The sequence below is a fragment of the Boleophthalmus pectinirostris genome, unplaced genomic scaffold (genome assembly GCF_026225935.1).
Source record: "Boleophthalmus pectinirostris isolate CB_2022bp ecotype Guang Dong unplaced genomic scaffold, ASM2622593v1 HiC_scaffold_7, whole genome shotgun sequence".
Taxonomy (NCBI): domain Eukaryota; kingdom Metazoa; phylum Chordata; class Actinopteri; order Gobiiformes; family Gobiidae; genus Boleophthalmus; species Boleophthalmus pectinirostris.
In genome coordinates this window covers 5,715,063-5,740,302 of record NW_026571473.1, presented here as the reverse complement: position 1 = coordinate 5,740,302, position 25,240 = coordinate 5,715,063, and the positions used below count along the sequence as shown (strand labels likewise).

Genomic DNA, 25,240 nt, shown 5'->3' with positions numbered 1-25,240 from the left:
AATATCATGATATTTCGGTTAGTATTACATCCCGGCATACACATATCTGCAAAGGTGGACACTTTAATGAATCAAAAGTTTATAATACATTTTGGTCAACAGTAAATAGTAAAAAAATGTGTGCTGTTCTAAAACTTTTGTCCGGTAGTGTACCTGGAGTCGTGTATTGTTTCATTCACACATGTTTAACACACAAACCCTGCAGATTTAGACTCTTCTACTTAGACATCACAGTGTTTTTAAACTTCGTCCACCTTCACTAGAATCATTTGGATGATTTCAACCTTGGAATTATCGATCTCTACTTAACAAATGAACCTGAAAACTACCGCTTCATGACATCACATTGTGGAACAGAGTATTTTGAGCAGATTAACAATAAAATATTACTCAAACATGTGTGAATGAAACAAAACACACCTCTGGGTATGTTTTAAGGAGGTAACAATGATCTAACCTGACTTAAAGCTCACAAGAGTCAATTTTGTGTAATAAAGGACCTTTAAATGTCAAATCACATAAAAGGTAGATTCTCTGTAGTAAGTAAGCAGATTTACTAGAATTTAAACAAAGTGCTGGAGTCAAGGCGCAGTGCTGCACAGTGACCACTAGGGAGCACACTACTACAACTTAAAAACGTATTTAGCTACAGAATACTGCATTCCTGCTTTAAAATGTCAGAGTCAGAGTACAGCGTTCTTAAAGATGCATTGTGTAACTTTTCTGGCGGTGGGTCTGTCAAATGCTTTTCTCCATGGAGATGTTATTGCTTTGTCTGGAATGATTCATAGTATGGCATTAAACCTTTCTATCTTCATGGAAACCAAACCAGACCATGTTACAACACTGGTTCCATTAAATTAAATTTGTCTATCTTTCCTTTATTGAAACACCTTGAAAAACATGCATTCTTCTCTCTCTTCTGATCTGCACTGTTACATGGCCTTGTCGTGTCACCTTTTTGTCTTTGTCAAAATAGAGGTTTAATGCCATACTGTGGAACATTCCAGGCAAAGCAATTACATTTCCATGGAGACGAGAAAGTGGCTGACGTAAGAAAAGTCACATACAGCATCTTAAATATTTGTCTTTGTCTTTTTTGAAGCTATGTCGTCCGTGTGGCTGCTGCTGCTGGCTCTGCTCGTCACTGGAATCTGCAACAAGATGTAACCTTCGGAGATCCTCCTCAAATCTGCAACCACCGACATCTGTACCTCACCTCATCTTTAACTTCAAAATCATCAGAACACACAATAATTTTAATGATTCACAACGTTATCTGGCGTAATTTATTCTGATAAACAATGCAGTGTTTCCCTTTAATACAGGAGACTACGGTGGTCCTCCCATAGTCTAAAACGACAAATCTAAAAATGACAAATTATACTTTTTACTTGTTATATTATCAAAATCATACAAAAGTAACTTGAATTTATCTTATTATTATGTAGTATTTAACGTGACAGACCCAATTTTGTACTGTTTCCACAGAGCTGATTTGAGGTGAGCAAGCTTTCAAGCTTTTAAATTTGTTTTTCCGAAAGTCTATGGGAAAAACAAATGGGAATGAAGAGGTGGGCGATGACTGTTGAGCTTCACATTATTCAAATAACGGTTGTTTGTGCCACCATAATCTCAGTCCCTGGGAAACACTGCATTGTAAATAATTCCTGGTCGGTTTGGGTGAATTTGAAGTGGAGAGTTGTGGATTTTTTTTTGTTTACAGACAGCGGGCAGCCATATCAGTGCGTATGCTCCCGCTTGTTACATTTTCCTCACGTCCGCTTCAACTTAAACTGACTTCATAACCGGAATTAGTTTTATCCTACAGGTGCATTATGTAACTTCAAAGGTGGAGGGTCCGCTTCTTGCTTGTCTGGAATGTTCTCTCCAATTACAGGCGTTTTATAGCTCAAAATCCCCTTAAAAAACATGAATTCTTAACATGCATAGGCTTGCTTCTCCATAGATCTGACCGTTAACCTGTCTCCATTGAGATTACCAAGTTTATTTCCACACTATAGAATAATCATGGCAAAATGGTGGACCCTCCACCAGAAACGTTACACAGTCACCTTTAAAAATGCATCATAAAAAAATCCGTTTATGTAATACTAAGCTGCGTGCACAATGGCAGAGTGGTTAACCCTCCTCTACATTACTACGTTAGACCCCATCCACATTTTAAAGATCGCTTCTGATACTTTGCACCTCATGCCGTCAACATTCCTCGAGGGTGTGATGCTAACTGGTGGCACTGCTCTGTCTGAGGCTCTGTTACTCAAGTTAGACTTTAATCTGAGCTTTGTTTTGACACAGTCTGACCATAAAGAGCTGACTTGACTAGAACTACAGCAGGCGAGCTTATTTTGTGCTGTAAAACAAGTCCCTCTCAAATAACATCACAGTCGCAATCTAGCTTGCGTTTGCCAACAGTTTTTCAGTTAGTCACTCTTATCTTTTTGTTGAAAATCAAACTCCATGAACGCTCGTAGTGATCACAGGCTCCTGAAAATGTGCTCTTTAAATCCATTTGTTTTGTTGTTTTTTTCTTGAGTTTTCAGACTATCTTAAAACTTACAGCTCATAACTAATGTGAGCATTGTGTCACCATGGTAACAGATGAACATTCCACCATAGACATACATGCACTCCCCCTCAGTGTGATATCACTGCAAAGTATCAGTAATGCAGTTCTAGTAAAGCAATACCCTATCTTCTAACCTATTTTTCCACATTTGCCAAAAAACTTTAAAATCCAACCATTATTTCCTTCATAGAAAGTTGAGGTTCCAAGTATTACAGTTTCATAGTTTCTAATACAGTAGTGATTACAGTGTGGTGCTGGCTGGCCGACCACATTGGACATTACTACTCTTTAGAAACCATTTAAACCAAATTAACACATTTAAAACACAGCTTGTGCCAGAATTGTTCAGCGCGGAAGCCTACACATTTTCCAACCAGACATTCAGCTGAGATTTGAGGCGAATTCTTGTCATTTCTTTCAAAGAATCAATACGACGTTAATGTATTGTAATGCAGTTTTCTTATGATTTAAAGGTGCACTGTGTAACTTTTCTGGTGGAGGGTCTGCCACCTGCTTGTTTCTATGGAGCGGTCATTGCTCTGCCTGGAACGTTCCACAGTATGACATTAAACAACTCTACTTTACATTTATACAATAACAGAAAAACAGACATTCTGACTGTGAGTGGGTTCCCCTCTCCACAGATCTGATCTGTAACTTGGTCTAGTTTGATCTCCATGAAGATAGAAAGGTTTAATATTACACTGTGAAACATTATAAACAAAGCAATAACATTTTCATGGAGAAAAGCAGGTGACATTCCCTCCATCAGAAAAGATATTCAACGCATCTTTAAGTAACGTGAGTGATTTGACTTTAAAACTTGATTATGTGCATCTTTTCCATGTTAAGAGATACTATATTTTTATATGAAGTTCAGCTGCCATATCAGTGTATATGTACTGACTCATTCTGTCAGAGATCAATGCCTTCTCTGTTTCTTTTTTGAAATGATTTGATCTGACTAATATTTAGTTGCCAGGCCAGTGCGTCTGCAAAAGTATTATGGAAACTACTGTGAGCTCTTTGAAATAAATATATTGCAACTCATGTCTTGAGTCACTTGTTAGTTTCAAAAGTGATAAACAGTATGATACAATACATTAGTACATTAGTATCTCCCTTGGTTAATTTAACCTGATTAACTTCACATCAATATTCAACAGGTGAACAGGTGTAAGTGAACAAATAGTTTCAATGCTAATGTGCCATTTGATAGACAATCTAGATTTTAGTAAATGAATAATTTGGGCAAAAAGTATGAATAACCTAATACTTAAATTATACCAGCACATATTTTGATGGTATTGGTAGACCTAGTCTTGAACAACATAAAAAGATGCTTTCATATTTTTGAATTAAACAACAAATATAAAATGTATAGATCGGAAAAGGTAATTTACATGCTTGAGACCCTAGAGATTATGATCAGATACCAGGATAAGAATTATTTTTAGTTATTCCTCTCTCTTTGGACCATCAGAAATAGTAAAAAAAAAAAAAAAAACTAACACTAACCCTAACCCTAAAAAAAAAGGTTAAGACAACTTCATATCAGTATCACAGTAAAAATATAAAATAAGTCTATTTTATCAGCTAAACCCCATGTGAAAATACAATAGTTACATTTGAAATTAAGTTATAAAAATATAGTACCCTAATCTTACATGCAAAGAACAACAAGTACCATGAGACATGATTCCACCTTCCTTTATTAAAATTATAAATCTTTTATATAAATTAGTATCCCCCAAACAGTGAAACATAGATTTTGTTGTGTCCAGTCACACTGCCACAGGACAGCATGTAATCACAGTCACTTGTCCATATAGATCTCCTTATTTCTTGATGTGCCTGGAACCATCCTTTAGCCCCTCTTTCACCTCGTTTATGAACGTGTCTCCCACTCTCTTGAGACGGGAGCCCACCTGCCCAATGTCCCGTGGCACCTGACCGGCCTCCTGTCGCACCTGCTTCAGCGTCTCGGACCGGAGCACCCGCCTGGTCGCATCCTGCCCCGCGATCTGGGCTTTGGTGATGGCATAGGCCGTGATCTGAGCAGCTCTGCGAATGGGACGAGACTCTGCCAACTTTTCCACCACCTGCAGGTGTCACAATAACAAATGTAAGCTTTGCAGTTATTGTGAGGAAAAAAAATCACCACAATTCAATGATGATTCATGACCAAACAACAGTAAAATCCTTCATTTTCTTCATTTACATTATTGAATATGTTAAAGTATGCAGATGTGGATAATACTCAGTTATATTTACTATTTATTGAAGTAATAGTACTCTTACTTGAGTAAACAGTTGCCTTTTCTTTCTACTGTGAGTAAGTCTACAAGAGACAACATTTTTATGTTGACAATCTGAACATCTGTATTTCTTGCACAGCTCCTACCAGAAAATACCAGATTTTGCATGTTTTGTTGTTTGTCTTTCAAACTACATTAACTTCAAATTATAAATCATCAGATGTTACATCCCGACAGTTACTCTGAAAGTTATTCTTACTTGAGTAGTCATTTTTCTCAGTTTTTACTCTTTCTTGGACCACTACTGTGTACTTATACTTGAGTAATATGATTTTGAAGTGGCAAAGGAGAAATTCAGTTTGTCAACTGGGCAAAATTGATTTTGGTTGAATGTGTTTCGCAGCTCATCCAAGCTGCTTCCCAGAACTGAAGAAGCACTTTGGATGAGCTGCGAAACACATTCAAACAAAAAAAAACATTTGTCCAGTTGACAAACTGAATTTCTCCTTTGTCATGGATTCTACCTGGACGACTGAGGGATTTTACACATATTATTTTGAAGTAACATTACTCTTACTTCAGTACAATTTTTGGCTACTCTACCACCTCTTACAATATGAGCCCTGGTTTATGAAATCAAACTTTCTGAGCGATAAAGTTACATGACATAAACAACCAGATAAACAGCACTTTAAATGTGAAAAAAGTGTGTAATTAAGTACAATTTTATGCACTGGGTCCACTCATGACTAATACATGACTAAAATGTGAGTCAGTCTGTATATATATATATATATATATATATGTATATATGTATATATATAATATTGAAGTCAGTGCAACAGAGCACATTTTGTTTGTGTTCTGGTCATTTTCAAGCACATTTTCCTGGATTTAATCAAATGACAATGTATGCCCTCTTTACTATTGGCGGGGATCAAATTGGTCAATAGTAGGGACATCTGGGACAGTTTTTGGATAAATCTGCTGGGACGGGGAACACAGGAACACAGAGCTCACAACCAGGAGTGTCTGGAAATGTATTGAATGGAAAAGACTTCTGCAGTTTGTTTTGCCTCTATAACAGTCACGATCATTATTATTTTTTTGCTCTTACTATAATATTGTAGCCTGAAAAACAAGTATTCTCGATTAACCTACTAATCGTGACATTCCTACCTGGAGGTTGTTCAAGAGCGAGTAGAGCATACGACCCAGCATTGTTTACAGTCAAACTTAGCTCTGTTAGCTTGCGTGCTAGCTTAGTGGTTAGCTTTGCCAGTCAAACGTGAAGTCCTACAATGTTTTCCCGCTGAAAACACAAAGACAGACAAGACAACAAATTAATCAGTGATAGAACCGTTAATCAGACCACACTTGAATAATACAATAAGTTAAAATATCTCTTTTTTACCTCGGACAGGTCACTGTTAACTATTACCTAATGACATGAGCCTACTTCCGCTTGTTTCCTGAAGCATAGCGCCCCCTGCTTCCTTTTTGTATATTTACTATTTGGAAATGTAATGGCGCCATCTTCTGATGTACAACCCCAAAACATACAAACATTTTTAAAGTTTAGTTTAGTCATTGCTGGCTAATATTTGAGATGACAGAGATTCAAGTGAAACGAGAGGCTAGCCTGACATTTTTGTATCAAGTAAGTAAAGTGGGCTTTTGTGTACCTTTTAAGTCGAGTTCTAGCCAAATAAATCTGTTTAGCAAATGGAGTAATATATTCTCAATAATTACATATAGATATTATTATTTTCTTGATTTAATTATAGTGATGATGACAAAAAATTAATAAATAGATAAATAAATAAATAAAATCAATAATAATAATAACAATAATAATAATAATAATAATAATAATAATTTGCATGTTTTCCCAACCACTGCGGACATCAGGAATCAGGATCTTACATTTTAGTCTGGCAGACATTCCTCTGTAATTGGCTCTGTTTTTGTTTATTTTAGACTGGGGCATGTTTTTACACATTGCTTCATCGGATGTTATCTAACTGAGAATAACATGTACTGGAAATTAAGAGACTAGTGCATTTTGTGCTTTCAATATTGCATTATCTCCAGAGTTTTTTTTCTATATGTTTAAATGTGCACAAAGTATCTTTTCAGATGGAGAAGTGGGCCCACATGTAGTGAGAATGCATGTTTTTGAGATACTGTTTAGAAATAAAAACACTATGACTAGGCTAGGTGAATAAGTATAAGGTAAGTATGTTTGATGCTGCCACAGGTAGATAGTACTCAATTACTTTTACATGAGTAACTTTTTCAAGAAATTGCACTTTTCAAAGTACTTTTCTAGCAGCGTAGTTTTACTCCTACTTCAGTAATATATATTTTTAAGTATCACAGTTTTGGTTCCTCTTCCCACTGTGAGTAACTCTACAAGTAACAAAACCGTTATGTTGACATGAAGTTTGAACATTTGTGTTTCTTGCACTGCTCCTTCAGATATGATTTAGTTTTTCTCATTTTTATTTATCTTTGAAAATACCAAACTTTAATTAAATTAGCTTATAATAATTATAAATCAGATGTTACAGTAACTCTTTAAATTACTTACTTGAATATAAGTTTCCCTCAAATGCTTTTTTTTACTCCTATTTAGACCACTACTTGAGTAATATTAGTTTGAGTACTTGAGTACAATTTTGGCTACTCTACCCATCACTTTATCTCTGCGCAGATTTTAAAGTTCTGCAGTTTATTTATCTAATGGATTTTTGACAATCATTACTCGAACACAAACAAACCCTTACTGGAATAGTCGTCTGACTGTAGCTATTTCAAAACTATGCAAATATAGTTTTACATTTACGGTAATGCCTATCAAAATGCATTTAAGAAGCTACATTTTATTGAAAAAAAAAACTAAACCAAAATAAACCAAAAAATGAAGTTCTGCACTAACATCTCTGCTAATTCTGCTTTGGTCCACTTCTCTGCTTCCTGTCTATTTGAATGAGTGGAGCATTGCGTAAAAAAAAAAAATTGAGCAATTACCCATCCCTCGGTTTATTTTTGCAGAGTCCAGTCGAGGCGTCTGCTTTGAGACATTTCAGTCCTTGTTTTTGATGACGAGAAAATGCATGTGTTAAACCACGTCTGGGGGCTCCTGTTATGGATGTATTTACTGACCATTGTGTATGCTCAAGGTAAGACAAAAATAACTAATATTTGCTCTTTTTTATATGTCAGTAATATTTGAATAAGCCGATAACGGAGTGGGTAACACTTTATAATAACTACACCATCTATATACTTATTTATACTATTTATATACTTACAATGAAGAAAGACGACCGCCACTAAATACATATACAAAAGGCTCACCTGAAAAAAAAAGTGGCTCTCAAACTTTTCACACTAAGAAAATATTTAGTTTTCTGAGTGCCATGAGATCTAAACCAGGTCTAAAAGTGGACTGCATAATTTCCGCTGTAGTTCTAAACACACAAAGGACAGAAAAGTGGATAATATGAGCTGTAAATTAGGAAAACCCACAAACAGCAAACAGAAGAGCTGCCCAAGAACCACCTAAGGCTGCTCACTAGACGAAACACAGTTCTAAATAAACAATTAGTTCATTAAGATTTAAATCATTCTTCATGCTTTTTACCATGTAGTTGTTACAAAGTGTTACAGAGTAAACAAAATATTATTATTAAATATTGCCATAATTGTTAATGTTGGAATATTGCGTGTATAGTTTATAAATTTTCTCAAAATGCGTATGCTGTAAACTTCCAAATAAGGGTATAACTTGGCACATCACAGTATTGAATCATAAAAGTTATTTATTCAACTCTTTTCAGCTCAAATCTATCATAGTACAAAGAAAAAGTACCCAAGATGACCCCCAAAATTATGAATTATGATGAAGATGCTTTAAAATCTCCTGTTATCAGAATGTTCAAAACTTTAGAAAAGAGGCAACTGGAGGCAAAGTGAAGCAGACATAATGTATTTTCAAGGATTAACTGATTAACAGATGTAAATGTTAATGGTTTTGTAACATTAGAATAAAAAATAAACAACACTTTTGAATTTCCAAGCTACCCATATTTATGAATTTACTTCTCTTCATGGTGGTTTAACAGTGGTTTAAGCGTGGAGACAACTACAAATGTGTTTTTCCTTATGTTTTTAAATGGTACTTTAGTTTATTGTAGTATTTTTACACAATTCTACTTCTCTGAATCCTTTTCCAACACCATACTTTTACTACTTCTATGCACCATATTAATTAATTTACTTCTCTGTTAAGAAGGATGGAAAAATACTATTCTCTAACCTCAAAATGCTATTTGAGCTTCACAAAAACTGTAATTTAAGATGAAATGCATAAACTGTAGTGGGCTCAATTTTTCTGTGAGAATTTGTCCAGTAAAACCTATAAATCTGGAGTTTTCCAAATAACGTAAAACACAATTGACTGTAAAATGTTTTTAAACCAGGCTCTGACATTTTTATTCTCCAAATTTTCATTGACTTTTCATATTTTGCGATATTCTAAGGTTAATCCAGGTTTTCCCATCGAAATCCCATTACATTCCAGTTCACTTTTGCCTCCAGCTGCCTCCATTTCGTAAACTCTGAACAGAATCCTATTACTAAAACATACATTGCAAATCGTAATGTTTGGTAGAAAAATTACAAATCGAGCCAAGTCAAGCAAAATCTAAAGCAATCATTTGATTTTCGCACTCTTCTCTCTTCTCTTTTAATATGAATTTCATGATTATTTATGTTTTGATTTGTTTGTATTGTGATTTCAGTATTTTTCTTATTCTGTAAAACACTTTGAATTACTTTATGTTTGAATTGTTCTGTACAAATTTTCTAACCTTCCTTGCTTCGTCTTTGCCATTTACCTCTAGACTGTACAGTGGAGAATTTTAAACGACGTGATTATTTTGATGACAATTTTGACTTAAGTCGTTTGAAGCAGCGTTATGCCAAGGGAGACACCGTGAGAGTGCACTGTAAAGTTGGCTTCAGGGGCTTCTTCAAACTCATCTGCACCGAAGACGGGTGGCATAAGCATGGAGACAACTGCAGTCGTGAGTAGAAACATGTTGTGAAATCTATACTAGTATTTTATATGATTCCCTTTTCCTTAAGGGTCTATTGCAGTATTTTACTTTATTGCAGTATTTTACTCAAATACCCTATTCTACTTCTCTGAGTAATTTTCCAACACCATACTTTTACTACTTCTATACAACACCAGTCAGTTTGGACACAACCACTTTGTCAATGTATTTTTTTCTTCAAGCTTAGTGTTGGAGCCTTATTACATGTCTGTACCTCCTGCCACTGTGAGGCGCTATTTGTCATTTATGCAAGTACTTGCCCTATAAAAGGGGAGGAAAATGTGCACACAAGTGTTGCACCGTGAAGGTATACAGTCTTTTGAGCGTGATCTATTGAGTGCTGAATCTGTGTATTTTTGGATGGCTAGAAGGTACGCCAATAAATATTGAGGAACACAGTATTTGGACTCTTTTTATGGAAGACACGTCCGAGACACCACACACGCTGCAGCCATAGCAGACCTTGCACAGGGCAAGTTTTGGCTGCTACTCTTACCTCTCTCTATATTTTAGAAAGTGGTAAGCTTTTATAGAAAGTCGATTATAAGGTTACTATTTTTCTCCTTATAGTCCAAAAAAAGTAGTATTTTTCAGACTATAAGGTGCACTGGATTATAATGTGCAGTATCAATAATGTTGAATTCTCTTGTCTATTTTCATACATAAAGTGCACCAGATTATAAGGCACATTAAGTGAAACAAACAGACAACACTTGAGATTGATCCTTAGCCCAGGCGTCCGTGATCCATTGGCAGATTGTGGCGTAACTCGCCCGGCGTTGCCTCCCTGTCTTGGTGAACGTGTTATGAATGTGAATGTGGGTGGATCATATAAGTTTGTTTTTTATTTCCAACCAGGATGACTTAAATATACATTGAATAATAATGTGTTTAATGCAGCTTTGCCACATTTGTTTACGTTTTACAGAAACAAAACTTAAAAGCTAGCTGTGCTGTTCGACAATCCATCACTTCGTAGTTTACCAAAGAAGTACTAAAATATTTTGACAGATTTTTGAGCGCTGTGTACCACATAAAATCCGTTCGAGGTCAGTAAGCACAACCAGAATTAAGACATAAGGCGCACTGTCGATTTTTTAAGGATTTTAATTGTGACTTATAGTTCGAAAAATACAGTACATACAGAAAAAGAATACAGAGGAAGATTAAATATGATACAAGTTATATGGAATTATGTAGTGAAGAACAAAAGTTAAATGACTAAATGTTTTATTCAGTTTTATATTCAGACCCTCACAGTATCCACCCTTTGCTTTGTTGACAGCACTACAAACTCTTGACCTTCTCTCAGGGAATTTCTTGATGCCTGAAATGGTTTTCACTTCACAGCTGTGCCATGTCAGGGTCAAGAAATGCCGACAATAAACTGCACCCCGTGGTCAAAGCAAAGGGTGGCACTTGTAAAAATTGGGTTATTTTGAGTTTATTTTTTGTTTTACTACATTCCATCATAGCCTGTATAAAAAAGTGGACTAAGAGAGTGTGGAATCACCCATAGCGTTCAGCTCCAGTCAAATGAAGCTCACAGAGGCTAGCAGTTCCATATCAGGAGTAGGTATTTATTTACTGACAAAATAGTGAAATAAAAACACCAGGATCATGTAGAGTGTGACGTTTTTCACTGTAAAGTCAACTGGAGCCGATGGAGCCAGAAGCGTGCTCATTTCCTATTTGGAACTATGTCCATTTTAAAGTCACAAGTGACAAAAATAGTACGTTGGGAATATTTAATGATATGAACACTTGAGTTTCTTGCACTGCTCCATCAGATATTATTAACTTCATTCTTGTCCTGGTTTAATATAGATTTGGTTTGATCCCATTCTAGCCCTAGTTTAGTCCTACTTTGGTCCTGGTTTAATCCTGTTTTAGTCCTGGTTTAGTCCTACTTTAGTCCTACTTTAGTCCTGGTTTAGTCCTGGTTTAGTCATGGTTTAGTCCTGGTTTAGTCCTGGTTTAGTTCTGCTTTAGTTCTGCTTTGTCCTGCTTTAGTCCTACTTTAGTCCTGTTTTATTCCTGTTTTAGTCCTGGTTTAGTCCTACTTAGTTCTGGTTTATTCCTGTTTTAGTCCTGGTTTAGTCCTACTTTAGTTCTGGTTTAGTCCTACTTTAGTCCTGGCTTAGTTCTGGTTTAGTCCTGCTTTAGTCCTGGTTTAGTTCTGCTTTAGTCCTGGTTTAGTCCTGGTTTAGTTCTGCTTTAGTCCTGCTTTAGTCCTGATTTAGTCCTGCTTTAGTCCCAGTGCAGTCCCAGTTTTGATGTGGTCTTTGTTAAGTGAAACCACAGCCTTAGTTTTTCACATTTTTGAGCTTTATCCTTTTAGAAAATGTCAGATCTTGTCCATTAATGAATGTTCTGTGCTTTTAATTACATTTACCTCAAATCATAAATCATAAAGTGTGTCTACAAAGTCACTCTTTCTTTCTTTTACTTGAGTTTTACTAATTTTTGAAACCTTTAATGTGTTTTGTCTTTGTGTGTTTGAAGCGGTTTCCTGTGGCCATCCTGGTGACGTCCAGTTTGCCGATTTCTCACTGGTCTCAGGAGATGACTATGTTTTTGGATCCCAAGTTCAGTACACTTGCCACAGGGGGTAAGAACAAACTTTAGTGCACTTTTGGTCCAAGTCTAGAATGATATGGCCATTTTATCTATTTTTAATAGATTATTTTTTAGACCAAGGTTTAGGTCGTTTTCATCACAAACCAGGACCATTTAAACTCGCGGTCTTCCTCTGAGTCCTCACATGATATTATTATGATTTAAACTGGTTTTGGCACTGTCTTCCTACCGCTGCACTTCGATTGCTTCAGGACAGTATCCCAGGACTAAACCTGGACTAAACCAGGACTGAACCTGGACTAAACCAGGACTAAACCAGGACTGAACCTGGACTAAACCAGGACTAAACCAGGACTAAACCATGACTAAACCAAGACTAAACCACAACTGAATGGAGGACTAAACCAGGACTAACCTAGGACTAAACCAGGACTAACCCAGGACTAACCCAGGACTGAACCTGGACTAAACCAGGACTAAACCAGGACTGAACCAAGACTAAACCAAGACTAAACTACGACTGAACCAAGGACTAAACCAGGACTAAACCAAGACTAACCAAGACTAAACCAGGACTGAACCGAGGACTAAATCAGGACTAAACCAAGACTAACCAAGACTAAACCAGGACTGAACCGAGGACTAAATCAGGACTAAACCAGGACTGAACCAGGACTAACTCAGGACTAAACCAAGACTAAACCAGGACTAACATTATAATCATACCATACCAAACCAGAACTAAACCAGAACTAAAACAGGACTAAACCTGAATTGAACCAAGACTAAGCTAGGACTAAAATTAAAATCATACCATACCAAACCAGAACTGAACCAGGACTAAAACAGAATTAAACAAGGACATAATCAGGACTAAACCAGGACTAAATCACCACTGAACCAGGACTCAACCAGGTCTAAACCCAGGTGTGACAGAGTAAACCAGGACGATGGGACAGTTGCACTGACACACACCTGGGACACTGTCCTGAAGAATCACACGGTGGACACGTCACAATAACATCACGTGACCACTCTGATGGAGACCACTATGACCAGTCCAAACTGTCAGCTATGAGAACAAATGAAACGTTGGTCTAAATAAAGAATCTATGTAAATTAATTATCAGAATGTCAGATGAACCTCATTGGACAACCAGAGGGATCTTTCCGTCTGGTCCCCACGCCCTCCATCACGCATTGAGACAGATTTAAACAAATTTGTCCCTCCTCAGATAGTTTTATAGAGATAGTTAGTGATAATAAGCAATACTTTTCAGTCTCCTGAGATATTTTTATCCTTTTTTTTGTAAGTAGCCGTATTTGTTTGGATACAGACAGACAATGTATGCCTCTGATTGGCTAATCCACCTGTCAATCATGCCCACAGGTAGATTCACCACTGACCAGACTGAAAACCTTTTCAAGAAGACTCCCGCACACTGTCTCACTCTTGGTTTTCTTTTATTAACACAACATCTAGGTCCCTCTGACTTTCCTCAGGTATGAGGCCAGCCCCTTTCGCTCCCCTTATATAAGTTAAGGAACTGCCCCCTTGAGAATAATCATTCAATCACAGCAGTGGAAAACAATACACTAACAAAGAGACCCCAATATTATACATGATTAACTTTTCACCAATCTTATGAATTAAAATACATGGATCATAATTAGAAAAATACTAACATTATTATCAACATTAAAAAGTTAATAATTACATTTTATTATAGGCTACTAACAAATTTGAACCAAATACATTGCACATCACAGAGTTTACATTAACCTCCCTCATGGCTCAGAGGAATGGCAGGTATATGCACTCTTCATTACCACTGACTCACATCTGTGTGAAGTATTGGAGAAGTGTCTATTCTGGATCTTTTCTGGGCACTTATATATTATTATACTTATATATTTGATCGATTTTCACAGTACAGAATAACCTCATTCAGTACAGAATAACCTCATTCAGATAATATTTAATTCAGTGTATTTTTAGGCACCAAGATCATTGATTTAACCAACAGAAAGTTGGAAAATCAAACAGTGAAACAGACATTGGTCAATAACAAGACAAGCGGATTAACCAACATTCACAGGAAACAAGCAGCTAAACCAGGACTGGACCAGGATTCAAACAGGACTGAACCAGGATTCAAACGGGACTGAACCAGGACTGAACCAGGACTGAAACAGAACTGAACCAGGACTGAACCAGGACTGAACCAGGACTCAAACAGGACTCAAACAGGACTGAACCAGGACTGAACCAGGACTGAACAAGGACTGAAACAGGAATGAAACAGAACTGAACCAGGACTGAACCAGGACTGAACCAGGACTGAAACAGGACTCAAACAGGACTCAAACAGGACTCAAACAGGACTGAACCAGGACTGAACCAAATCTAAACTGGACAGGTTGTACCTGAACCATGAACCTGAACTAAGCCATAATTAAACCAGGACTAAAAATAAAATCATACCATACCAAACCAGGACTAACCTGGACTAAAACCAGGACTTAACCAAATCTAAACTGGACAGGTTGTAGATGTGTCCAGGACTGAACCAGGTTTGAACCAGGACTAAACCAGGACTTAATCAGGATTAAACAAGACTAAACCATGACTAAACCAGGACTAAAAATAAAATCATACCATACTGAACCAGGACAAAACAAGTACTAACAAAGGACTAAACCAGGGCAGATTTTTTTGTCAGTATTACCCACCCCTACTTTACAGGCTGCTGTTTTTTGTAACATTTGATTCCCATGAAGTTACACTGGTTGTGGGGTTGAAGTCCTTTACAGTTAAATTATGTGCTTGTCTTTCACAGTTACCAAATGACCAGTATAACAAGCACTCGTGACTGTCTTCAAGGAGGTTGGGACGGCCATCTACCAGTGTGTGAACGTAAGAGAAAAAACTAAAATACACAGTGCAAGGACAAAGTCTGGTAAAGTCTGGTAAACAAATGTACTTTAAATATTATGACTATTGGTAATGATTATGCTAAATCACAGGTGGTTTCATAAGCTCAAAAATACCTAGAAAAAGATCTGACCTGCAACTTGGTCTGGCTTTATTTCCCTGAAGATAGAAAGATTTAATACCACACTGTGAAACATTCCAGACAAAATATTAATATCTCCATGGAGAAAAGCATTTGACAGACCCTCCACCAGAAAAGTTACACATTGCACCTTTCAAAATGTATACTCAAATATAACCAGTAACCAAATTAAAGCACTTTTTTTTCTCTTAGCGATTTCGTGCCAGCCGTTGACTGTGTCTGACAATGTCATGGTTAATGGGGACATAGACCAGCCGACCACTGGCAGTGTGCTCCAGTTCAGCTGCAGAGACCGTTCATATATACTAGACGGTCCAGCTCAGATCTTCTGTGATGAAAGTGGACAATGGAGCGATAAAGAACCATCATGTAAAAGTGAGATATCAAAGGTCCTACATTACACAAAAAGTTGTGTTTTGTTTCATTCACACGTGTTTAATTAACACTGCATTTTTGCTATCCACATCTCACAATGTTCTGTTCCACCTTGAGACGTCATGTATTGGTAGTTTTCAAGTTAAAAGGACATTTGGAATTTTGGGCATAGGACCTCATTTCCTAGTGAGCCAGAGTGTTGGAGATTTGTGAAGACACTTTTTAAAATATTCCATCCAGTCCTTTGTATTGAGGTCGCTGGGGCTAGGCTAGTGCATGTCAATGGTCATAGTTATCCTGCCACTAAAACTACCCACTCCACAAAACACCCCAAGAAAAATTCTATTATTACACCAGACTGTCCATGTAAATGTCTTTGTTGATAGAATAATGTTTGAAATAAAACTAACCTTGCGTCACATGTTGAGGGACTATTTTCTCATATATCAGTCCGCCGCTGCCAAGCTTTCTAACAGGAAGTAAAACTTGGTGCTGCTCAGCATGGATCTATTAAAATAACTGGAAGGTGTTGCTGCTTGTAGGTGCATCCAGTTGGCGTAGTGACACTCACTGGTACTTCAGCGGAAAAAATGCTCTGGGCTGAGACAGGATTTTTCTCATAGAGCGCAATGTAATCACAAACTGCTCGTGTTCGGCTGACATGTCGGATTTTGTGGCAATGTTTAGTTATTTAAATCATAAACTTATTCTCAGCTCAAAACCCTTCAGTTGTCTTAAAAAACGCTTTAATCGTTAGTTCTGGCTTTGCTTTGCTTCACTCTGCTCCTCTTGCTCTGACTGGTCAAAGTGATAACGTGATACATGAGACCTCGCTCTGTGCATGCGCTCACGTGCATTCATGTGTGCCAGCAGGAGAAAAGAGCACTACTGCACATGCTCAATTGGCCGAGAGCCGCCGGAAGTACCTAGATGGGCTAAAGGCCAGTCTGGAATCTGGCGCCATTGAGCTCAGCCCATTGACTTGAATGCATGGCCATTTTGAAAGTCCAGGGCTTGCTGCTCAGACAAAAATCCTTCAAATGCAAGGTTTGTTTTACTTCTACAATTATTCTCTTGACATAAACATTTAGATGGACAGTCTGGTGTAATAATAGATTTGCTTTGGGTGTTTTGTGGAGTGGGTAAGACTGTTTTTAGTGGCAGGATAACTATGGCCATTGACACTAGCCTAGCACCAGCGACCTCTGCAAATACAAGGACTGGATAGGATATTTCAAAAAGTGTCTCCACATATCTCCAACACTGGCTCACTAGGAAATGAGATCCTATGTCCAAAAATCTGACAGTCCCTTTAACAACTCCTTTTTACTTTTAGTTCAGTAGTAATACCAGGGCTGAAATCATCCAAATGATTCTAGTGAAGGTGTATGGAGCACTTCCTGTGTCATGTGACATCACAATCAGAAATGATCAGAAAATATTGGCCCTTTAACACAGTATCCATAATCATTATTATATTGTTTATTCTGTAGTTTGTGTGTGTGTGTGTGTGTGTGTGTGTGTGTGTGTGTGTGTGTGTGTGTGTGTGTGTGTGTGTGTGTGTGTGTGTGTGCACGTGTGTGTGTAATTACTTTGCATATAACTTTTGGGGGTTTTCATATCTGTCTAATTTTGACCTGGTTTGGTACCCGTGGTAAATATTCATCATAGTTTTACATCAAATAGTAGGCGTTTGTGTACTAAAAAATACAGACAAATACAGGGGATAATTTAAAGCAGCTTTTGTCTCAAATAGCTGTGGAAATGAATAAGCTAAAAATATATATTATTTTATTATTATTTATTTTATTATTATCTGGAAATTGTAAAAGTCCCATACCAGTCCAAATAACCATAGCTAATACATATATTGATAGAGTTGAACAAAATGTGTTTTTGGGAGTTATAATAGATGAGTAAATGTAGTGGAAACCTAAATGCTAAATACTCGGCAGTGACAGTGAGGTACAGATTTGAGCCAGACAAAAGAATAGTTTTGAGGGGGGAGTTTAAAGAAGATATTTTGTTAAGAACGAGAATCCTTCTCAGACACTGTCTATCTCCTATTTACAGCTCCATCCTCCAACCTAAATCAAAACAAACAAGAGAACAATAGCCAGCCAGGTCAGGTCCAGAGGTGTGAAAACTCCATTAGGGCCCTGAATGATTCTGCTAATATGACCCCACACTCAGTGTATTTCAATAGGCCTAACTAACTAACAGAAACTCTAAACAAGTAGGTGTGTTCATTTCAGAGTAGTTTCACTGTAGTTAGCGCCTCCCTGCTGGCAGATATAATGAAGTACCCACCAGCATTCTGACCAGAAATGAAGAAGCAGCTTGGATGAACTGTGAAATGTATTCGACCAAATAAATTTTGTCCTGACAAATTGAATTTCTCCTTCGCTATTTAAAAGAGAAATAATGGAAAAAATACCTGGAGGAGAGACAGTGATGCCCTGAGTATTGTTACGTTGTTATGTGAATTGCATTTACATGTGCAGGTTTGAACTAACTAACTAACTAACAGAAAGTACCTCTACTCATACTCATTAACATTAACATTCCATCAACAAAGAAGACATTTTTCTGGAAGTCTAAACTTTGATTTATTTTTATTCTTATCATAACTATTGTGCAATTTTAAAAACAACAAAGCTAGGTAACACTTACTGAATTACCGCATGTCATATACGCTGACTGCTGCAGTGTCCAAACAGCAAGCAAAAAAATTAGCTTCATAAAAAAAAAAAAAGGAAGGTTTTTTTTTTTACTCCTCCTTGAACCGTCACCTTATCGTGGTGGAGGGGTTTGAGTGCCCGAATGATCCCGGGAGCTATGTTGTCGGGGGCTTCATGCCCCTGGTAGGGTCACCCAAGGCAAACAGGTCCGGGGGGACGGGTCAGACGAAGAACGGTTCAGAAGCCCTGTATGACAAGTGACGTGGGGCCGTCCTCACGTGGGCCCACCACCCGCGGGAGGATCCATATGGGGCCGGTGCAGAGAGATCTGGGCGGCAGTCGGCGACCGGATCTCCGGACATGGAGACTAGCTCTGGGGACATGTAATGTCACCTCGCTGGGGGGGAAGGAGCCTGAGCTTGTGCGGGAGGTTGAGCGTTACCGACTAGATATAGTCGGCCTCACCTCCACGCACAGTTTGGGCTCTGGAACCCAACTCCTTGAGAGGGGCTGGACTCTCCATTTCTCTGGCGTTGGCCGCGGGGAGCGGCGGCGGGCTGGTGTGGGCCTGCTCATTGCCCCACAGCTCAGTCGCTGTGTGTTGGAGTTCACCCCGGTGAACGAGAGGGTCGCGTCCCTGCGCCTTCGGGTCGGGGACAGGTCTCTCACTGTGGTGGCCTACGGGCCGAACAGCAGTGCAGAGTACCCGGCCTTCTTGGAGTCCTTGGAAGGGGTACTAGACAGTGCACCGACCGGGGACTCCGTTGTTCTCCTGGGGGACTTCAACGCTCACGTGGGCAACGACAGTGACAGTTGGAGAGGGGTGATTGGGAGGAACAGCCTCCCCGATCTGAACCCGAGCAGTGTTTTGTTATTGGACTTCTGTGCTAGTCACAGTTTGTCCATAACAAACACCATGTTCGAGCACAAGGGTGTCCATAAGTGCACGTGGCACCAGGACACTCTAGGTTGGAGGTCAATGATCGACTTTGTAGTCGTGTCATCTGATCTCCGGCCGCGTGTCTTGGACACTCGGGTGAAGAGAGGGGCTGAGCTGTCAACTGATCACCACCTGGTTGTGAGTTGGGTTCGCTGGCGGAGGAGGAAGCCGGAAAGACCTGGCAGGCCCAAGCGTGTAGTGAGGGTCTGTTGGGAACGTCTGGCGGAGCCCTCTGTCAGAGGGACTTTCAACTCGCACCTCCAGGAGGACTACTCCCGGATTCCGGGGGAGGCTGGAAATATGGAGTCCGAGTGGGCTTCATTCTCTGCCTCTATTGTTGATGCGGCTGCTCGGAGCTGTGGGCGTAAGGTCTGTGGTGCCTGTCGTGGCAGCAATCCCCGAACCCGCTGGTGGACACCGGAAGTAAGGGATGCTGTCAAGCTGAAGAAGGAGTCCTATCGGGCCTTTGCTGGCTCGGGGGACTCCTGAGGCAGCTGACGGGTACCGGCTGGCCAACCCTGCTGCAGCCCGTGCGGTTGCGGAGGCAAAAACTCGGAGCTGGGAGGAGTTCGGGGAGGCCATGGAGGAGGACTATCGGACGGCCTCGAAGAGATTCTGGCAAACCGTCCGGCGCCTCAGGAGGGGGAAGCAGTTCTTCACCAACACTGTTTACAGTGCGAGGGGAGAGCTGTTGACCTCAACTGGGGATGTTGTCCGGCGGTGGAAGGAATACTTTGAGGATCTCCTCAATCCCACCGTCATGTCTTCCGAGGAGGAAGCCGAGGATGGGGACTTGGAGACGGACTCATCCATCACCCTGGCTGAAGTCACTGAGGTGGTTGGCAAGCTCCTTGGTGGCAAGGCTCCGGGGTTGGATGAGATCCGTCCTGAGTACCTGAAGTCTCTGGATGTTGTGGGGCTGTCTTGGCTGACACGCCTCTTCAACATCGCGTGGCGGTCGGGGACAGTACCTCTGGACTGGCAAACCGGGGTGGTGGTCCCTCTGTATAAGAAGGAGGACCGGAGGGTGTGCTCCAACTATAGGGGGATCACACTCCTCAGCCTTCCCGGTAAGGTCTATGCCAGGGTACTCGAGAGGAGAATCCGGCCGAGAGTCGAACCTTGGATCCAGGAGGAGCAGTGTGGTTTTCGTCCTGGCCGTGGAACACTGGACCAGCTCTACACTCTCCATCGGGTGCTCGAGGGTTCATGGGAGTTTGCCCAACCGGTCCACATGTGCTTTGTGGATCTGGAGAAGGCATTCGACCGTGTCCCTCGTGGTGTCCTGTGGGGGGTGCTCTGGGAGTATGGGGTCCGGGGCCCTTTGCTAAGGGCTGTCCGGTCCCTGTATGACCGGAGCAGGAGCTGTGTTCAGCATTGCCGGCAGTAAGTCAGACCTGTTCCTGGTGCACGTTGGACTCCGCCAGGGCTGCCCTTTGTCACCGGTTCTGTTCATTATATTTATGGACAGAATTTCTAGGCGCAGTCAGGGGCCGGAGGGGGTCCGGTTTGGGGACCACAGGATTTCATCTCTGCTGTTTGCGGACGATGTTGTCCTGTTGGCTTCATCGATCCAGGACCTGCAACGTGCACTGGGGCGGTTTGCAGCCGAGTGTGAAGCGGTTGGGATGAGGATCAGCTCTTCTAAGTCCGAGGCCATGGTTCTCGAACGGAAAAAGGTGGCTTGCCCTCTCCGGGTGGGTGGGGAGTCTTTGCCTCAAGTGGAGGAGTTCAAGTATCTCAGGTTCTTGTTCACGAGTGAGGGGAGGACGGAACATGAGATTGACAGGCGGATTGGTGCAGCTTCGGCTGTGATGCGGTCGCTGTATCGGACCATTGTGGTGAAGCTCTCGATTTACCGGTCAGTCTTCGTTCCTACTCTCACCTATGGTCATGAGTTCTGGGTAGTGACCGAAAGGATGAGATCACGGATACAAGCGCTCGAAATGAGTTTCCTCCGCAGGGTGGCTGGGCGCTCCCTTAGAGATAGGGTGAGGAGCTCAGTCACACGGGAGGAGCTCGGAGTAGAGCCGCTGCTCCTCCACGTCGAGAGGAGCCAGTTGAGGTGGCTCGGGCATCTGTTCCGGAAGCCTCCTGGGCGCCTCCCTCGGGAGGTGTTCCGGGCATGTCCCGCCGGGAGGAGGCCCCGGGGAAGACCCAGGAGACGCTGGAGGGACTATGTCTCTCGGCTGGCCTGGGAACGTCTCGGGATTCCCCCGGAGGAGCTGGAGGATGTGTCTGGGGTGAGGGAAGTCTGGGAGTCCCTGCTTAGACTGCTGCCCCCGCAACCTGGCGGACGAAAATGGATGGATGGAGGTTTTTAGTAAAATCTTAAATAGTCCATATTTGCACTTTTTAACCTGATATTGGCTTTAAATCTCCAGCAGATCTTTTGTTTTGACCAACTTGCTGAGTAAAGAATGCACATAAAGCTCTATTTGAAGACTAGTCTAAAAAAATAACTACCCAAAACATGACTATATATTTCTCTTATAGGTTTGTGGTAAAAAAAAAAAAAAAGGTTTGTAGTGAATTGAAATCACAGAATTTAGGGGAAATAATCCAAACTGGGCTCAAATAGCGACCCCGGTTGCTTTTGATTCAAATAATTAGTATCGGCATGAAAAAAAACAAAAAACATCTGTAATTAGTCATTGTTTGGTGAAATGAGTGGCATATTAAGCATTTTCGTTTCCATTGTACTAAATACCTCTCTATAAATAACCTAAACATGTTGCTTTGGATTTGTTTTACAGTAATATCGTGTTCTGAGCCTCCGCTGAACCACTTCAGAATTACTAATAAGAAGGATGTGTACAGAGAAGGGGATGTGTTGAACTACATATGTGATGAAAACTATACAAAGAGGGACGGGAGACCTGCAAGGTGTGAGAAAACGGGCCAGTCAGCTCAGTGGGTCCCCACGCCTCAGTGTGAACGTGAGTCAACAAATTCAAAGGTTAATGCTAGAATGTAGGGTTGGGAGGGACGCCTGGCTGTGACTGGTTCTCTGAAGTGACCAAATTTATTTTTAAAGTTAGGAAACGAGTTATGGTTAAGGTTAGGAAAATGGTTAAGATTTGGGTTTGGTTAAGTTTAGGAACATGATTAGAAGCCTTATCTCAACTTAGACATAAAATAAAACATTAAAAACTTGACATTTTAGGCCTGATCACAGCAACAGAAGCTGACATATTACCATGACAACTGCCACTGCTCGATTTGGAAATGCAGATCATGGAAGTATAATAAGATCTGGAAGATGAACCCAACATGAACATAAGAATCCTACAAAATGTGACCTTTGTTAAAGCTGTCGTTGCCCTGTCAGTCGAACACAGGCAGTTTGATTTCACAAAATTGTATTGTGCTCTATGGTCAGATACACTAATCCTCTCATTGTGTTTTATGGGAGGATTCTTTCTGGGCCGGAGCTCCTGGGAGCTGCAGTACCTGGAGCGACCACTAGTCGATCTCACTTGGGGACAGAGGGGGAGTGTCGTATCTGGATTTTTTTTTAGATCCATACTGCACATGCTCAGATACAGATAATTTTTTTTTAGATTTGTTCAATCAAATTTACTCAGAATAACACTCACTAGTGTCTGAATATACTGGTGTATGAATGTGTGTGTGAATGGGTGAATGGTTCTTTGAAGCACATTTAGTGCCTTGAAAGTGGAAAAGAGCTTATAAAATGTGACTCACATTTACCATGTGACCATTTAAATCAGCTATTATGGTCAAATACAATTGTTTTTGTTTCTATTTCTAAGAATATATGCCATGAAATTTTTAATATTAATATATTGAAGCTTAGTAATACTTAACAGTGACAGAACAACTAATTACATAAAATTAAATTATAAAAGGTGCCAGATTGAGCAATGACAGCAACCAGAGCTACATTTTAATGTCCGTCCCTCCGGACCTGAATCTAGCACAAACCAAATAACTCATGTGTTAAACCAGATATCTTCAGTAATAACAGATTTCTGATTTCTTGTAGCTATAACATGTAAAGTCAGTGCTGACCCACCATCAGGCACTACTTACAATCCTCGGGACAGGATCATTTTCACCCCTGGAGAAAGTTTGACCGTCACGTGTGGAGAAAATAAGTGGGTGAAGAGCACCGAGCTTCAGACAGCTCAACTCGTTTGTAAAAACACAGGACGCACAGGAAGCTGGGACTTTAACCCTGTGTGCCAACGTATGCAACAACACACACTACACACACAAATATGTATTTAGAAATTGATACTTTGCAGTGACATCACGCTGGGGGTACTGCATGTATGTCTGTGGTGGAATGTTCAGCCGTTACCATGGTAACACAACGCACACATTAGCAAACAGATCCTGATAAGTTTTTACATACTAAACGGATTCAAACACATTTAAACAACACATTTTCAGGAGCCTGTGATGCTCCCATTTAGGTGTTTGATTTTCAACAAAAAGGGACAGAGACGAAGTGAAAAACTGTCGGCTAATGTATACTTCACACTTGTCTGACAGCACAAATCAGATCCCCCTTTGTAGTTCCAACTCAGTCAGGTTTTTCTGGTTAGTTTGTGTTAAAACAAAGCTCAAAGTTTAAAGATTAAAGTCTAAGTTAAGTAACACAGCTTCAGACAGATCAATGCCTCCAGTTAGCTTCACACTCCAGTGAATGTTGATGTCATCAGCTGCAAAGTATCAGTGTTAATCTTTAAATCTCTTTAATGTCCTTGTGTTGTTCTTGTGTTTACTTCAGCGGTCAAATGTCTCAAAGATGATTCACTTGTCTCCCGGTGGGAAGGAGGTAGTTATTATTCGTACCATTATCGGACCTCAGCCGACATTGATGAAATATTATGGTATGAGTGTCGTGGAGGTTTTGAGGCTGTGGACAGGGACAGCAGAGCCAGGTGCACCAGACGAGGCTGGGAGCCAAAACCTCTTTGTAAAGGTACTGTGGACTATTTTATATGTTATATTTACACACACATTTTTAGGATTCATCACTGTCACATTTACAGAGAATATACTGACAAATATGTATAAAACCATTACTCACTGTTACAAGTAAACATAACATAAATAAAAGCAATAAGTAAACGTTAAAGGCCCTGTACCTGAGAATTTCTAAGCATTTTTTACAACTTTCAGAGACCAGAGCGGAGTTTTGCATCAGCAATGCAAACAACTAGCATTCTAATACACTTCCTGATTACCACTTAATAAAAAGCTGTAAAGTTTAGATGCAGTACACAGTAGACTTATTCATGAGCTGCTCATACTGTATCTGTACTGGGGCAAGACAAAGTTTGCTCAAATACAAGTCAGGTGTAGGGCTTTTAAAGTTAGTTTTTCATTCAAAATGCTGTTCTTTGCTCTAATTTTCTAATTTCATGTTTTCCAGAAAGAGGCTGCACAAAACCTTCTTATAAAAATGCTGAGATTACTGATTATTATCAGTATGACAAATACAACACCAATGACAGAGTTTATTTTAAATGCACCTATGAACCCACCCGAACCTTTTCCGTTTACTGTCAAAGTGGAACTTGGAAAGGCTCAGTTGCAGAGTGTAAAGGTAAGCAGCATTTACAAACTGTAAATGACAGG

The 25,240-nt window shown here is 39.9% G+C and overlaps 3 protein-coding genes across 4 annotated transcripts in view; 2 read left to right on the top strand and 1 right to left on the bottom strand.

The window, feature by feature from the left end:
* meltf (melanotransferrin) overlaps positions 1 to 3,631 on the top strand; it is a 29,727-nt gene extending 26,096 nt beyond the window's left edge. The window contains 1 exon segment of the mRNA XM_055164864.1: positions 1,106 to 3,631. Within this exon segment, the coding sequence (XP_055020839.1) occupies positions 1,106 to 1,170 (65 nt within the window). The 3' untranslated portion in view covers positions 1,171 to 3,631.
* Positions 3,632 to 4,284: 653 nt separating this feature from the next.
* On the bottom strand, positions 4,285 to 6,369 carry ncbp2as2 (NCBP2 antisense 2 (head to head)). Of its 2 annotated transcripts, none has more exons than XM_020929263.2 (3): positions 6,263 to 6,369; positions 6,028 to 6,160; positions 4,285 to 4,692 (listed from the first exon to the last, which is right to left on the bottom strand). In XM_020929263.2, exons 2-3 carry the CDS (start codon positions 6,067 to 6,069, stop codon positions 4,429 to 4,431), a joined length of 306 nt encoding a protein of 101 aa, XP_020784922.1. In that variant the 5' UTR covers positions 6,070 to 6,160; positions 6,263 to 6,369; the 3' UTR covers positions 4,285 to 4,428. The 2 variants fall into 2 exon arrangements, with proteins under 2 accessions (XP_020784922.1, XP_055020640.1); XM_055164665.1 differs by having other exon boundaries at positions 6,290 to 6,321.
* Positions 6,370 to 7,887: 1,518 nt separating this feature from the next.
* LOC110164222 (complement factor H-like) overlaps positions 7,888 to 25,240 on the top strand; it is a 43,759-nt gene continuing 26,406 nt past the window's right edge. The window contains exons 1-9 of the mRNA XM_055164757.1: positions 7,888 to 8,033; positions 9,759 to 9,941; positions 12,480 to 12,585; positions 15,395 to 15,471; positions 15,824 to 16,006; positions 22,384 to 22,566; positions 23,637 to 23,840; positions 24,387 to 24,581; positions 25,035 to 25,208. Of these exons, the coding sequence (XP_055020732.1) occupies positions 7,964 to 8,033; positions 9,759 to 9,941; positions 12,480 to 12,585; positions 15,395 to 15,471; positions 15,824 to 16,006; positions 22,384 to 22,566; positions 23,637 to 23,840; positions 24,387 to 24,581; positions 25,035 to 25,208 (1,375 nt within the window). The 5' untranslated portion in view covers positions 7,888 to 7,963. The remainder of the gene's footprint in view (positions 8,034 to 9,758; positions 9,942 to 12,479; positions 12,586 to 15,394; positions 15,472 to 15,823; positions 16,007 to 22,383; positions 22,567 to 23,636; positions 23,841 to 24,386; positions 24,582 to 25,034; positions 25,209 to 25,240) is intronic.